At 46.3% G+C, this 16713-nt stretch overlaps 2 protein-coding genes across 6 annotated transcripts in view; both read left to right on the top strand.

Moving 5' to 3' along the window:
• The window catches only part of DOP1B (DOP1 leucine zipper like protein B), a 103346-nt gene extending 92906 nt beyond the window's left edge, over positions 1-10440 (top strand). For 4 of the 5 annotated variants that reach the window (XM_042954535.1, XM_042954536.1, XM_042954534.1 and 1 more), the window contains 5 exons: positions 3851-3987; positions 6881-6936; positions 7602-7763; positions 9286-9415; positions 9935-10440. In XM_042954535.1, the coding sequence (XP_042810469.1) occupies positions 3851-3987; positions 6881-6936; positions 7602-7763; positions 9286-9415; positions 9935-10186 (737 nt within the window). In that variant the 3' untranslated portion in view covers positions 10187-10440. Of the gene's footprint in view, positions 1-3850; positions 3988-6880; positions 6937-7601; positions 7764-9285; positions 9416-9934 lie in introns of those variants that run through there. The other variant, XR_006206990.1, reaches the window with a different exon arrangement.
• Positions 10441-15735: 5295 nt separating this feature from the next.
• MORC3 (MORC family CW-type zinc finger 3) overlaps positions 15736-16713 on the top strand; it is a 41452-nt gene continuing 40474 nt past the window's right edge. The window contains exon 1 of the mRNA XM_042903411.1: positions 15736-15850. Within this exon, the coding sequence (XP_042759345.1) occupies positions 15812-15850 (39 nt within the window). The 5' untranslated portion in view covers positions 15736-15811. The remainder of the gene's footprint in view (positions 15851-16713) is intronic.

Here is a 16713-nt window from a genome sequence, read left to right as displayed (position 1 = left end):
TTTAAGTCTCCCTCCTTGTCCTGTATGTATTAGCTCTATTTTTACATCAGGATACTGCTGCTCAGAGAGAGTAGCACCTGCCTAAAGTTGTGTTGCCATGACCGGCAAAACCAGGCCTGAAACCTGAGCCCTTTGGTTCCCGGCGATAGGCTGTGGTCTTGAGTAGGTGCCCTGGGAGGGGGGTGGAGTAGGGGACTGCTCCGGTTTCACAGATGGGAGACAGAGCGCGGCTAGATTAGGTGGCCGGCCTGCACAGGGTCCCACGACCTGGAACGGTGGGGCGGGGACTGTCTCGGGCCCTCCCGCTCTCTGCTCGCAGAAGCTCCTTAGATTTCTAAGGTTTTATCACTCAGCTGAGGAAGGAATGTTAGAATTGAAGAATGTTAGTGATTCTGCAACAGATCATCGTGGCTAAAGAAGAATCTCATGAGTTTAGCTTTCATTCGGAGCACCAACAGGAAACGGGCCCTGTGTGTGCAAACCACTTTTTCCGTAATACTTTCTGTCTTGAAATGGGTTAAGACTCAGAGGCAGCCGCACAAACAGCGAGTGTCCTGTGTACCGTACGTCCAGCTTCCCCTGTGGTGGCGTCTCACATGGCATAGTCCACCTCCGAAGCCACTTCCACTGTCCCGCGTGATTTCAAAAGATAACATCATTTTTACTCACGGATTTACCCTTTCTGTCGCTTCTTTGTCTTGCTGTTCCACGCTTCCTGCCGTTACCGTTCCTTTTCTGTCTGAAGAACATCTGTTAGACATTCTTGGAGCGCAGATCTGCTGGCTGCAAGTTTTCTCCGTTTTCCACAGAGACTGTCTTCCTTCTTCTTGGTCTGGGTTGGGTTTTTTCCTTCCACCTTCATTCCAGAAGGACGTTTTCACTGGAAATGGAGTTCTGGGGTGAAGTTCTTTTCTTTCCGCGCTTGGAAAATGTGCCGCTTCTTTGTGACTCCGTGGTTTCTGAGGGAAATCTGCTCTCCTTCAAATTATTGTTCCTTTTTCGGTACAGTGGTCTCCCTTTTCCACAGGGGATACATTCTAAGACCCCCGGTGGACTCCTGAAACCATGGATAGTTCCAAATACTACTTGTACTGTGGTTTTTGTCCTTATGTAGGTACCTAAGATAAAGCTTAATTCGTAAATTAGGCACAACGAGAGATTAGCAACAACAAGAAAATGCAACAGTTGTAACAGTATACCTAGTGAAATTTGCATGAATGTGGTCTCTCTCTCTCTCTCTCTCTCTCTCTCTCAGAATATCTTGCTGTTCTGTCCTCACCCTTGTGATGATGGGAGGTGGTAAAGTGCCTCCATAGTGAGCTGAAGCGAGGTGAGAGACGCAGGCACTGTGACGTGTAACGTGAGGCTGCTGTTGACCTTCTGACTGCGTGTCAGAAGGATCGTGTGCTTCTGGACCGCGGCTGAGTGAGGCCTCGGGAAGCAGAACGTGGAGAAGCTGGGGGGCCGCTGTCATGTAGCTTTCCCTTCTGACCACTGTCAAGGTTTTTTCTGTAGCTTCAGTTTTCAGAAGTTTCATTATGTGACTGAACTGGATTTCCTTGGTTTTATGCCTCTCAGAGCTCACTCGGCTTCTTGTCTGTAGACTTCTACGTCTTTCACCAAATTTGGAAAGTTGTCAGTCATTATTTCTTCAATTATTTTTCCAACCCATACTCTTTTTCCTTTTTTGGGGGGAGACTCCAGTGACACAAATGCTCGACGTTTTGTTGTCCCTCTGGTCCCTGAGACTGCTTGCTTCCCCCCACCCCCAGACCTTTTTTCTTTCTTTTGTTCAGTTCCAATAATTCCCATGAATTCTGTCTTCAACTTCCCTCTTTCTTTTGTCCATTCCGTTCTGCTATTGAGCCCATCAGTGAGCTTTTCGATTTTACGGATTTATTTTTTAGTTCTCAAATTTCCATTTGTCTCTTCTTTGTATCTCTTATTTCTTTGGTGACAGTTTCTATTTTTCATGTGTTTCGAATGTCCATAATTGATCATTGGGATATTTTTAGACCACATCTTTAAAATCCTTTCCTGATAATCCCAACCTCCATATCCTCTCTGCACTGGTGTCTTTTCTTATCTTTTCTCGTTCAGGTTGAAACTTTGGCATTCCAGCTTATGTTCTCCTCAGGTGTCCAGGCCAGAATAAAATAAATTTAAATAAAAGATTTAAAAACCCTAGCAAATTCACCTTCAGGTCATTGCTTAAGTCCAAAGGATCCTAGCCCATCCTGCTGCCTTTCCTTCATGTTCCAGTTTTCTGATAGTCAATGTATTTTTACTCAAGGTTTTAGTTGTTTTGTTTTGTTTTTTTAACTGCAGTTAGAAAAATAGGATGTAATATATTTACTCCATCTCATCCAGAACCAGAAACAAAGCCCTCTTCAAAAAATGCTAACCTGGGGCACCTGGCTGGCTCAGTCGGTAGAGCGTGCTACTCTTAACATCAGGGTTGTGAGTTCAAGCCCCATGTTGTGTGTAGAGGTTACTTAAAAAAAAAAATTTTTTTTTTAATGCTAGTCTATCTGTCAAGTGTCTGAGCTATGCTTGATCCTTCATTTGGTCTAAAGTTTTTTTTTTTTTTTTTATGGTTTTATTTATTTAAGTAATCTCTATACCCAATTTGGGGCTGAAACTCACAACCCCAAGATCAAGAGTCACATGCCCTATTGACTGAGCCAGGCAGGCACCCCTGGTTAAAAGTTTTTTTTTTAAGTTTATTTGTTTATTTTGAGGGGTACCTGGGTGGCTCAGTTGGTTAAGCACCCGATTTCGGCTCCGGTCACGATCTCACTGCTCGTGGGTTCGAGCCCCACATCAGGCTCTGTGCTGACAGCTGGGAACCTGGAGCCTGCTTTGGATTCTGGGTCTCCCTCTCTCTCTGCCCCTCCCCTGTCTCTCTCAATTTTATTTATTCTAAGAGAGACAGAGACGGCATGAGCAGGGGAGGGCAGAGACAGAGAGAGGGAATCCTACGCAGGCTCCAGGCTCAGCACAGAGCCCGATCTTACAACCTCGAGATCATGACCTGAGCCAAAACCAAGAGTCTCAACCTCTACCAGCTGAACCACCCAGGCGCCCCTCCCAAGAGTACTTTTAAAAGCAAGAAATAAAAACCCACTTAAGGTAGCTCACATCAAGAGTTTATTACTGAGATACTACAAATAAATCTTAACTGGCATGAACCATTATCTGGCTGTTTGCTGTAACAATTTGTTACGTTTCTAAGAAACCTTAAATGGGGGGGGGGGGCAGGGGAATCATATTCTACAGTTATTTCAGTGGAGAAGTGGGGAAGACTGTGAGGGGCTGGAGGAACTCACACCTTTTGTTCCTGCAGGAATTAACGTTTGTATCATGGCCACGAAAAAGTTCACCGAAAACAGCTCTTTTGTTCACCCCCTGCACTTCTCACCCTTCACTCCCAGAATGTGGCGTCAGCTGCCGGCTAACCTCTGTGATCGTGTAGCTCCGTCACTCCCCGAGGACCGTCTGTGGTTCTTGTGTCTTGTATTTCGTATTCTCTGAAGAAAATGCCGTGGCCACTGGCCATCTGACGGATTTCTGGTTTCAGCCAGAAGTTGGTGTCCCTCTGGTCAGCTGTGACAGGGCAGTAAAGGGCTGCTTGGTTCACTTCCTTCAACGAAGGCCACGGCCTGCTTCACTTCACAGAGAAGAGGGCTGGAGGTCAGCGAGAGGGGCAGAAACAGACTCCCAACACGCATCACTGAGGCTGCGTTGTCGTTAAATGCCAAAGCAATTACAGCTTTGTGCTTTTTCTTTGTCTAATGAGAAACCCCAAACTGCATATTTGTGTGACGTCTTTAAAATCTTCTTTCCTTAGAACGCCTGACAGACAATCTCAGAGTTGGACAGACATCCACAGTTGCTGCTCAGATGTTTCTTTTTTTCAGAGTTTTGCTGCTAAGAATATCTCCCCAACATTTGACTTCATTGTGGCCAATAATGGTCTCTGAATTAGTAAGTACAAATATCTTAACTCTTGAAAGCGGAGTTGATGCTTTTTAAAATGCTTTTTCAGGAATAATATTTCATATATATCTTAATTTTTTTAAATGTTTATTTGGTTTTGAGAAAGAGAGAGCGAGCGAGCGCAGGGGAAGGGCAGAGAGAGAGGGAGACTAGATTCAAAGTAGGCTCCAGGCTCTGAGCTGTCAGCACTGAGCCTGACAAGGGGCTCGAACTTGTGAACCGCGAGATCATGACCTGAGCCAAAGTCAGACGTTCAACTGACTGAGCCACCCAGGCGCTGCAACTATTCCAAATATATCTTAATTTTATCTGCAAAATTTCCTTTTTATTTTATCTACAAAATTTTCAATCAGGTTGGTAGCATGTAGTCAGCTCTTGGTTAAATACAGAATTTTTAAAGATAGAACCATTTAATGTAGCTCTGGGAAATTTTATAGTTTGAATAAACAAAGTATAAAACTTTAAGGCACAGTGAATAACTACACATTACAAACTGGCCACTGTTGGACAAGAAGGTAAAATTCAAGGAACACGTGGGGCGCCTGGGACGCTCAGTTGAGTCTCCAACTCTTGATTTTGGCTCAGGTCATGATCCCGGGGTTGTGGGATTGAGCCCCGTGTCTAGCTCCACACTGAGCGTGGAGCCTGCTTGAGATTCTCTCTCCCTCTGCTTCTCTCCCCAACTCGCACACTCTCCCTCTCTCTCTAAAATAAAAAAATAAATAAAAATAAAAAACATAAAACCTCTGAGTTATTCTCTGCCTTCACCTGCAGTCAGAAAAGTTTCTAGGTAAGCTCCGTTAGATCGAGAGCCTCTAGGGAGAAAAGATTCAGATCCTGTTTAGATAAGTGGATAACCAAATATATGAGTTGGAGATGCTATCTCATGTGAAGTCAAAATCAAATTAGAGGGAAGAGGTCAGGTTATCATGTTTCAGAGCTACTGGCAGGCTATACTTTATGGTGACATGAATTACCTAATCTGAAGATTAATCCTTTAAATTCTAAATTACAGAGTTTACACCCATCCCTGAAAACATTACCATCACATCCATCACATACCATGACCTACCATTCCATGAATCCATGTAACCGAAGCTTCCTAATGAAAAATTATCTGTCCTAAATCCTTCAAATTTCAGCTGAAGAACTTACTAGCCAGATGTTCACGTTCACTGATACTAGATTTCCATAATAGGCCCCCTGTACTTATGTTGTGGGTTTCTTTGAAGCCGTGCCTCATATAGAAATATTTAAAGTGGAAAGCTGAATGCTGTTTAGAGGGCTATTAACAACATTAATCTCGGAAAGCACTAGAAGTTTGTGGATAGGCTTTTAAGAGCAGCATTTCCGAAATACTCCACGCATTTAATTCTTTTTCCTTACCCACATTTAGTTATAAATTACTCATGAGGATATGTCATAAGATTCTGAATAGATATTTAGGAATGTTTTCAAAATTCCCTTTTCAGGACTAATATACTATTTCATCTATATCTAATTTCATCTGAAAATTTTCAAGTTGATAGCACATGGCTCTTGGCCAAATAGAGAATATGTTATCTTCTGTAATTATATTTGACCTTTTTTTAACTGTCAGCTTGTTCACACTCATTTGTATTGTTTGATACTATCTGCTTTTTAAACTTTTATTCTAGTTCTACTGAGACATAACTGGCATACAGTATAATATAACCTTAGGTGTACAAAGTGATCTGACTAACATTGGGAGATGAGGACCACCGTGAGTTCAGCTAACATCCATCATCTCCTATAGACAGAAAAAGAAAATCGAGAAAGAAAAAATGTGATAAGAACTTGTGATAAGGACTCTTAAGATTTGCCTTAACTACTTCATATATGCCCTCCAGCAGTGTTAACTGTCGTCATGTTGTATGTGACATCCCTAATACTTCTTTATCTTGTAATGGAAGTTCGTACTTTTTGACCGCCTTCATCCAATTTCCCCTCCCCCACATCTCCTGTCTGTGGTAACCGCAAATCTGATTTCTTTTTCTGTGAATTTGGTTTCGTTTTGATTTTTTACGATTCCACGTATAAACTAGATTATACAATATTTGTCTGACTGACTTCACTTATCATAATACTGCCAAGGTCTTCCACGTTGCTCCAAACGGCCGGATTTCCTTCCTTTTTTATAGCCGAATCGTATTTTACTGTATGCACATATACAACATTTTCTCTATCCATTTGTCCATCAGTAGACATTTAGGACGTTTCCTTGTCTTGGCTGTTGTCAATAGTGCTGCAGTGGACGTGGGTGGACGTGTATCTCCTGAACCTAGCATTTGCGTTCCTTCTGGTATATTCCCAGAAGTGGAATTGCTGGATCGTATAGTAGTTCTAGTTTTAATTATTTGGAGAACCTCCCTACTGCGTTCCGGAGTGGCTGTCCCAATGTACATGCCCACCGGCGGTGGCCGAGGGTTCCATTTGCCCCGCAGCCTCACCAGCACTTGTTGTCTCTTGTCTTTCTGCCGCTTGCCCTTCTAACAGGTGTAAGGTGGTTCCTCACTGGGGTTTTACTTTGCATTTCCCTGATGGTTAGTGACGTTGAGCATCTTTGCATCTGCACCTGTCGGCCATGGTATCCCCTTTGGGAAAATACCTATTCAGGTCCTTGGCCCATTTTTAAGTTACTGGCTTTTTTGTTATTGAGTTGTATGAGTTTTTTTAAATACATCTTGGATATTAACCCTTTATCAGATACTTGGTTAGCAAGTAGTTTTTCCTATTCTTCAGGTTCTTTTTGCCGAGTCTCTTGCTTTATTTGCTCTTTTTTATGGACATATAAATCTTAAACATTAAGCTAGGTTTAACCCCTCTCCAATAGTAAATTGAATTATGTTTTCTTTTTAAGATTCAGACATTCATACAGCTTGAAGAAGATCTGAAAGAGGATGACGAATTATTGAGGTAAGCTGTATGAGTTCTATGCACACATGTGAGCGGACATCACTTTGTGATGTAGGATTATGTAACACTCAATATTATCATTTAAAAAAATTTTTTCATGTTTATGTTGCGAGAGCGAGAGAGAGAATGAGCAGGGGAGGGGCAGAGAGAGAGGGAGACACAGAATCTGAAGCAGGCTCCAGGCTGCGAGCTGTCAGCCCAGAGCCCATCGTGGGGCTTGAACCCACAAACCACGAGATCGTGACCTGAGCCGGAGTCAGCACTCAACTGAGCCACCCAGGCACCCCCAAATACTCAATATTATTTTCTTGAAATACTTGTGAAGAGACCAGCCATTTGACCATTCTTTTTTTTTTCTTTTTAATGTTTTATTAACAGAGACAGAACATAAGCAGGAGAGGGACAAAGAGAGAGGGAGACACAGAATCCAAAGCAGGCTCCAGGCTCTGAGCTGTCAGCACAGAGCCCGATATGAAGCTTGAACTCACGAACTGTGAGATCATGACCTGAGTTGAGCCAGAGTCAGACGCTTAACCAGCTGAGCCAACCCTCAACTGTTCTTAAACGGAAAAACGGAAAAACCCTTCTTAGGGACATTGCATAGGTAAATGGGCTACAGCATACGTGAATGAATTTGTAACAAGAGTTTCTTTGCAAATTTTTAGAAACAGCAACAAAATCAACAGAACAAAAGTTTCAGTTGCTGATGGCAACGGGCCCTCCCTGGGGGAGATAGCCCAGAGTGAGCTCATCTTATATTTGTCAGCTTGCAAATTCTTGGACACAGCACTTTCTTTTCCGCCTGACAAGATGCCGTTGTTTCAAATGTAAGTCAGATAAGCCCGTGTGCCCTCCTTGAATTGGTGGCTTTCCTCGTGAGCACTTTCCCTTGTTCTGTACAGGGTGGGAGAAGCCGCCGTAGGGGTTTCTGGTGGCCCACGAGCCTCCTCAGAATACCAGATGTCAGAGTGCTTACAACACCTGTGGTTTTCTGGATTTGCCTCACAGTAGTGTTGATGGCTGGGTTTCTGCGGTGTATACGCGTTTAGGTAGTTTTGCTACCGAATGCTCGTAAAACGAGAGTCCCGGACTGGTGGTCCTCACTGCATTTGCGTAGATTTCTTCATCTGTTTGTTTTTAATAAGTGGAACACGCAGTCTCCACTTCACTTTGCCCCTATTGGCTTACATTTCCTGTAGGCTTAACACAGCTGCTCATACATTTAATTTCATGCCTGGCCCCAGATGCCACTTCTCTCTGTCCTGCCCCCTCTAAAGAAAGAGTTATCACGTAGAAATGTTTGTGGTTAAAATGTGGGTTCTTTTTAACAGCATATTACAAAGTGAAAGAAGCCAACCTGAAATGGCTTGAAATAGTATGATTCCAACTCTGTGATACTCTGGAAAAGGCAAAACTATGGAGACAGTCAAAAAAGATTGTCAGGGATTGCAAGACAGGGAGTCAGAGCACAGAGGATTTTTAGAACACTGAAACTACTTTATTTGGTACCTTGATGACGGATACATGTCATTATACATTTATTCAAAGCCATAGAATGCACACCACCAAGAGTGCACCCTGAAGTGAACTCTGGCCTTGGATGATAACACAAATTCATGTCATTTCACTGATTATAACAAACGTACCGCTCCGGTGGGGTATTGATAGCGGGGAAGGCATTGCGTGGAGAGGAGGCTGGGGGCACACGGGAAGCCTCTGTACGTACTTCCTGCTCAACTGTGTTGCAAACCTAAAACTGCTCCAAAAAGGAAAGTTTTTTTAAAAGTGGGTTCTGATGTATGTGATTATGCATAGCTGCGTTACTCATGAAAGGTGGAGGAAATCTAAAGTCCACGAATGTACGAGAGGGTAAATAACATTGGTACATCCATACGATGAAACATTCAGCAAAAAAAAAAAAAAAAAAAAAAAAAGAAAAAATACTGACGTGTCCTCCAACATGGATGAACCTTGACCGTGTTATGTTAAGCGAAAGGAGCCAGTCACAAAGCACCACATATTGCATGATTCTGTTTCTATGAAATGCCAAATATATTTTCAAATAAGAAAATATGTAGAGGCAGAAAATAGATTGAGGGGATGTAAGGGGTTGAGGGGCGATAGCTAGAGGGAGCGGGTATTCTTTTTGGGGTGATGAAAAAAATATCCTAAAATTGATTATGGTGGTGGATAAACAATTCTGTGAATAAACTAAAAGCTAATTCAATTATGTACTTCAGATGGGCGTACTATATGGTATGTGAATTATTTCTCCATAAACCTGTTGAAAAATCTTTTTCGAAGTGAGCTCTGAGCCAGCACGCCTGACCTCGGATTGTTTTCATCCAGTTACAGGTGGGCATTTGTCCCAGAAGTGGACACGGAGGTCCCTGCCTTCCTGTCAGACCTAGAGGAGAATCACCAAGAATGCAAACCCCACACTGTTAGGATTCTAGAACTTCTAAAGTCAAAATACGGGGTAAACGTCTTCCTTTTCACAGTCAGTGTTTGTGGCGGAGGGGAGAAAGGCTAGGCAGCGAGGGCCGCGAGAGAAGCCCGTCACGTGCCACTTGATTTTAATGACCGAATAGTTTTCAGAAGTGCTTTGGTCTGAGTGTTAAAACTCGGAGGTGGTCAAAATCCCATCTTTATTTCCTCATTGGCACGTCACTTTCTCTGCCCACATGCTGAGGTGCGCCTCCCGGAGAACCACAATCACGGGGAAGAGGTTTCGCACCGAGTCGGTTTATTAGGCGAGGAAGGCCCTGCAGGAAGAATAGGGGTCTCGGGGAGAGCGGAGGGGCTGGGGTGAAATCCCGGCGGGAAACGTCGGTTGAAGACCTTGCGTTTGAATTTTTTGGGAAACTGCCACCAGTGCTGACGATGAGTGGTCCCCAGAGAACCCATCGCTTAGATTTGCCGCCCACATGTCCTTGGCCCGCACCTCTGACCCTTAACAAAGCCTTATCATCCTTATGCGGTGTTTTTGTTTTTGCAGGACATTGGCAGCTCTGATGAGATCAGCGCAAAGAATGAGTTCCCTCTGCTGCGCCAACATTCTGTTTCCAGCATTAGGCAATTGATGCCATTCTTCCAGACTCTAAATCGTGCTTTTAAAACCCAGAGTAAGCTGTCTGCCGACACCCAAGGACCTCCAGTCTTAGAGTTCCCGGTCACAGATAGCCCGAGGGTCTTGCAACAGCTAGAAGAATGTGTTGAGTATGATTTTTTGGAACATCTGGAATGTTAGCCCCATCAGACAGGATTTGTTTAATCCATTTACCGATACGTCAGTGACAACCAGGATACGTGCGTTCTAAACGAGAAAGGAGCCAAGGATAGTGCTTTTTAAACAAGCCAATTTCGATTTTGAAGGTAGATTTCAGATAATTTTCTGTTGGGCAACAAAACACACCTCCCTAAATGCCTTGTAATATATTTGGATCTGATTGTATGTTTCGTCTGCAATTTATGTAAAGAAAATAAAGTTAATGTATCATCTAATGCAAGCACAAAATTCATAATATGAAGCATGAAGGCAATGAAGAGTTGTTTTCTTTGTTGATGCAGCTATTTGGGCTGTCTCGGTATATTTCTCTCAAAGTTTACACTTGTGGCGTATTACTCTTAATCCCTCACACATATGTCCTTTAAAATGTTTATTTTGGTACCACATTTTAAAGCCAAAATACATTGTTTTCTGGGGCGCCTGGGTGGCGCAGTCGGTTAAGCGTCCGACTTCAGCCAGGTCACGATATCGCGGTCCGTGAGTTCGAGCCCCGCGTCAGGCTCTGGGCTGATGGCTCGGAGCCTGGAGCCTGTTTCCGATTCTGTGTCTCCCTCTCTCTCTGCCCCTCCCCCGTTCATGCTCTGTCTCTCTCTGTCCCAAAAATAAATAAAAAATGTTAAAAAAAAAAAAAAATACATTGTTTTCTGAAAATAATAATTGCCCATTACATTGACTGTTCAGCAGTGGTGAGGGCTTGAAGATATCTCAACGTATTTAACTCTTGCTCGTTAAAATCACATATTAAGGGACACCCGGCTGGGGCGCTTGGGTGGCTCAGTCGGCTGAGCCACCGACTTCAGCTCAGATCGTGATGGTGAGGTCCGTGAGTTCGAGCCTGGCATCGGGCTGTGTGCTGACAGCTCAGAACCTGGAGCCTGCTTCAGATTCTGTCCCTCTCTCTTTCTCTCTCTGCCCCTATCCCTGCTCGCATGCACACGCTCGCTCACTCGCTGTTTCTCTCTCGCTCTCAAAAAATAAACATTTTTTTAAAAGGGGGGGATGCCTGGCTGTCTCAATCAGAAGAATGTGCGACTCTTGATCTTGGGGTTGTGAGTTTGAGCCCCGTGTTGGTTGTAAAGTTTATAAATAAATAAACTTTAAAATAAATCACGCATTAAAATCACAGTGCATCCAGCTTTGAAAGAAATACATAGTTTTCAGAACTCTGACAGCTGTAACCTTAGTTATGTACCATGATGTGCCTTGCCAGCACTTTCCATTTAACATAAATCCGTCGATGTAGTCATGGAGCCTTTAATGCCTGAAGCTTCTGTCAGAGAAACGGACTCTCGACTCTTCCCTTTTCCTTTGTCCTTTCTGGGATCTCTTTACCACTTTGTAGACCTCACTGTTCATTAAAATAATCCCTTCCTAAGCACAGACTCCTCTCTCCTGGCAGGGGGTCACCCCACTCCTGCCGAGCCTCTCTGTCTTAAGCCAGCTACCCTATTTAGAATCCTGGCTCTGCCGCGGGAGCCTGAACTCTCTGCCAGGGAGCATGGTTTGCCTTCCAGACTTGCCTACCTCATGTCCCCTTTTCAGCCTCCAGAGCATCGCATGAAGTCGGCTTCCAGGCCAGATGATGCACACTGGCCTAATGCGTGCTCTCCTGCCCATCCTTTCTGCACGCCAGGGATCGGTTTGGAATTAACCAACATCGTCGGTTAAGTTTCCCGTAACATCCTACTAGTTCCTAGCATGTGTGCAGTGTAGAAGCAATTTGTGTCAAGAGCCCCAGTACGGGATTTGGGGAGGACAGAACCACCCGATTACCTACATAAGGGCTCAAAATAAGAATTCAAGCTCACCACTAGAAATAGGAGTAGTCATACAAATATGTGTTAAGAATTACATGAAAATGATGGGTTTGTGCGTGTAAGGGGTATCTCTAAGAACGTCTGCAAGCTTGGTGACTAAAGCTTTAAATACCGAAGTGTAGAGCTATAATTTCTATGTAAGTTCTGTGAGTTTGCTGTAATTCAGACTGTGAGGCGATAACTGTAGGCCGATCAATAGTTAACCTCAAGGGCATGCACATGTTCATACCTCAGAATTTACAAAACTAGTAACTTACATCATCGGGAGCTATTATGCCATCTGTGCTTAGATTTACAAATTTTGTTGATTGTTTTTCTCTCTAGTATCTAAAACAGCTTAATGGTCTCTGAACATGTGTGTGTGAGTGAATCCTTATTTATTAAATGGAAATCTTAAAAGGAATTCCATAGTACATCATGGAACACTAAGGAAGTCTTATCAACGTGATGCACGTTTAAATCTTTAGTTCGTGGGGCACCTGGGTGGCGCAGTCGGTTAAGCGTCCGACTTCAGCTCGGGTCACGATCTCGCGGTCCGCGAGTTCGAGCCCCGCGTCGGGCTCTGGGCTGATGGCTCAGAGCCTGGAGCCTGCTTCCGATTCTGTGTCTCCCTCTCTCTCTGACCCTCCCCCATTCATACTCTGTCTCTCTCTGTCTCAAAAATAAGTAAAACTTAAAAAAAAAAATTAAATCTTTAGTTCGTGAATACCGTAGTAGTTGGGGTTATAAGCTGTGAGGTCGGCTCGCCTGGGTGTGGTGTTCAGCTTCCCCACATACTAGCGTGAGCAAAACTTGTGCCTCGGTTTTCTCATCTATAAAATGGGAATATCGAATGCAACTGCATCTTAGGGTTCCGGCAACTAACCATTTCTGTGATCTGTGAACAGATTTGCACCCCTCAGTGAAAAGGAAGCCTGTGCCCACCCCAATATCGGTAAGATGAGCAGAAGCAAGGTTAGCGGTTCCGTATTTTCTTCTTACTTTGGAACCGAGGCCCTTCACCACACTGTGGAGCCAACTGCTCTGCCTCCATTCCTCCCGGTGGAAATGCTCCGCGTCCAGCCCTCAGCCACTGCACTGAGGGCAGGGAGTGTGCTGGGAGAGGTGGGACTTGCCAGGAGCGGCCGTAGCCAAGGAGAACAGACTGGTGCTCTAACAGAGCGGGTTTGAACACACACAGCCGCGGGCAGTGTGGGTGGGAGGGTGGCCCATGCGTGCGGATGAAACGATCCCTGTAACCAGAGTGCTTTCCAGGGGCCAGGCACGGTGCCAGGCGCCTCCCGGGCATCACATTCTCTCTTCCCACCCCCTTGGGAAGTAGAGGCTTACCCCATTCTACAAGGCCAGCAGAGCTAGGAAACGGAACCTAGATCTGTCTCCCTCTTAGAGCCCTTTTCTCCACCCCAGTGCTGAGAAAATTAGACAGGAAATCCCCATGGTGGCTACTGTTGTTCCGTAATGTGTGGAAGACAAGTTTCTGAAACTACCCCGCCCATGTATGACTTCCTGCAAAACCAGCTCGTGCTAGGGCCGCAGCACAGAGAAAGTAGCGCCTAGCTTTGAAAGTGTGGCGAGATCTGTTTTTAGAGGAGAACATGCCTTGTTTTCCAGTATTTGTACATTATGCGCAGTTACATTAGGAGAAATGGCTAGGTTTGCCAAAGTAGTTAAGGAAGGTGGAACTTAAAAGTTTTGAACTACCCAGACAGGTTCTGCGTCATTGGAATAAAATGCTTTGGTGTTAAGACAATGCCTGATAGCGGGTATTACTTGCAGTTCGGTGAGACACATAAACCAATGAACGTGCAAAGTCAACACCTTCAAAGAGAATACGATTAGGAGCCAAACGCGGATGAGCCAAGGGCACGCTGAGGAGTCTCCCCGTTCTACCTGAAGGAGCAACTGGGCTCGTGAGGGTCGAGTTAGTACCCTGTGTGTGTGATCATGTGTATGTGTTTTGTTACGTCGCGCAGTAATCATTCCACGCCATTGCATCCTCTCCAAGCGGACTCGGTGCTGTCTCGGAAGTTCAGAGTGAAGAGGACCCCTGCAAGCATTTTGCAGGCTGGATAGGGGTATCCTGAGGGTAGAAATCTGTCAGTTACGGTTAGAATCCAGCAGAGGAACTATGCTTAGCGCGGGTCCTCCCACCTGCATGTGCACGAGGACCACCCGGAGAGCTTGCAAACTTGCAGGATGCCTAGCCTCCTCCCCACAGAGTCTGAGTCAGTAGAAAGGGTGACATTCAGGAATCTGCATGTGTAACAAGTTATTTTTGTCACCGGTGCTTCCTGGGTCATTCTTGGAGACGCGCTAGTTTTCAGAGCAATTTCTTCGTAAGTATGACGTGGAAACCAGGAGGAAGCCAGCAAGGCTGAACTTGTTTGGTTACTTCTCATCCTATATAGGTAGCTCCTTCCAAGCGGTTCTCCATCGAAATCAAGTAAGTCCACCTTTAAACCAATGGGAAAGGAAATACATTTTAAAATACTATGGGTCTAGGGGCGCCTGGGTGGCTCAGTCGGTTAAGCGTCCGACTTCGGCTCAGGTCATGATCTCACGGTCTGTGAGTCTGAGCCCCACGTCGGGCTCTGTGCTGACAGCTTGGAGCCTGGAGCCTGCTTCCCATTCTGTGTCTCCCTCTCTCTCTGCCCCTCCCCCATTCATGCTCTGTCTCTCTCTGTCTCAAAAATAAATAAACGTTAAAAAAAAAATTTAAAAACGCAATAGGTGGGAAGCAGGTGGGAGAAATGGGATAACCTTTTTTTTTTTTTAGTTGAAAAAAAAATTAGGGGTGCCTGGGTGGCTCAGTCGGTTGAGCATCAGACTTTGGCTGAGGTCAGGATCTCACAGCTTGTGAGCTTTGCCATCAGGCTCTGCGCTGACAGCTTGGAGCCTGGAGCCTGCTTCGTATTCTGTGTCTCCCTCTCTGTCCCTCCCCACTCAACGCTCTGTCTCTCCCTCAAATAAACATTAAACAATTTTTTGAAAAAAATCTGAAAAAATTCAGCGAAACAAAAACAAGTGTTGGAGACCTGACAGGTGCTTAAACTTACCCCAAATCAGCACAAAGACATAAAAGGAAAAACAAAAAGCAAAAAACCTAAATGGATATTAGAAACAAAACAAAACAAAACAAAACCGTTTCCATCCTCTCTTTACCTGCAATATGTAACAACCCTATACTTCTTCATTTCTCTATCTTCGTCACTCAGCCCGGTGCTGGGCTCCAAGCCGACACCGAATAAATGTGCATGCGAGAAAGGACTCTTTTCATAAGGATGAAGGATGATAATTTCCAGGACAACTCCAGTATGCACAAAATCTACATTTCGTTAGCAAGGTTTCAAATCCCACGGACACAGGTGGGCACGGGATGGCTTTTTTGGCGCAATTCACTTCCAGCCAGGTCAGGCGCCTGGAGCGCGCTTCTCCGGGCCCCGGCACACGTCGCTATAGGCTTCGAATTCCAGACCCTCAAGTCTCCAGGTCCGGTTAATGCGGCGACCCGTTCGCGCCCGCCCGTCTCACGCATGCGCCCTACCCCTGCAGGGCCGGGCGCTGTGAGCCCAGTTCTTGGTTTAAACCAGCCTCAATTTACCTTCCCCACAGCTCTCCGTACCACAGTGCCCGAGGCGGAAGTGGGTGGGCGGGGCGGCCGCGCGCCCCGCCCCGGAAGTGGGTGGGCCCAGCAGGCCGTGCAGTCTTCCCGACCGCCTCCCAGTCGGGTTGCGGCCGAGGCCGGTCCTGGCTTTGTAGCTCGCTCAAGATGGCGACGCAGCCACCCAGCGGGATCCGCCTCAGCGCGGTGAGCAGCCGCGAGGGGTGGAGCGGGCCGTGTCCCAGGAGGGCGGGCAGGCGGGCAAGCGAGGGGGGGCAGGCAGTGGGCGGTGGCGACTTGTCGGCGCGGCGGTTGGGGCCGCGGCGGGGCCGGGGGAGGGGGCGGCCATCTCGCTCCCGTCGGCGGAGCCGCTCGGCGGCGGGCAGGGTCGGGCGGCGCGGGCCGGGCTGCGTTCCGTTTCCCCCGCGATAGGTTTCTGTTTTGCCTTCGCGGCTTCGGGGCGGGCCGGGGCCGCGGCCCCTCCTCCCGGCTCCCTCCTGGCTGCCTCGCAGCTGTCGTCCGAGGGCGAGGCCTCGGTGGTCGGGTCGCCCGCCCCTCGGACAGTGGGGCCCCTGACCCCTCCTGGCTTGAGGACCCGCGGGGCGCCCCGGAGCGGGGGCGGGGGGGAGCGGCAGCGGCAGATCGCGGCCCGAAATGCCAGGCGGCCTTGACCTCTAGGCAGTGGGATGGGGTGAAGCGAGCCGGAACGAGTCTTCCTGATTCGTTCACATTCCTGCCGCTTCCCTCCAGTTAAGCCCTCGGGCCCAAATCCCCAGGTCACTGGGCTCTCCCGTTTCCTGTAGCCTCTCGGTCGTGTCTGTTTCGGGGCGTTCTTGGAAATCCTCCAGTAATTCTCGTATCTACTAGTCCTAAGTCGTAGGGAGCGGTCGCACACTAGAATTAACATTTCGCCTCCTAAAATGTGGGCGTGGCTTCGCTGCCTGATTATCCTTAAAAAGTTGGTGTTGATATGCGGAAGTGTACCTCCTCTTTTGAGGTTGGTGACTCTTGCCAGAGAATGTCTACCTTAGTCTCGTTAAATTGAACAATCGGGTGGTAATACCATTGCT

This window comes from Panthera leo, chromosome C2, assembly GCF_018350215.1.
Source record: "Panthera leo isolate Ple1 chromosome C2, P.leo_Ple1_pat1.1, whole genome shotgun sequence".
In the NCBI taxonomy this organism is placed as follows: domain Eukaryota; kingdom Metazoa; phylum Chordata; class Mammalia; order Carnivora; family Felidae; genus Panthera; species Panthera leo.
This window is presented reverse-complemented; position numbering and strand designations above follow the sequence as displayed.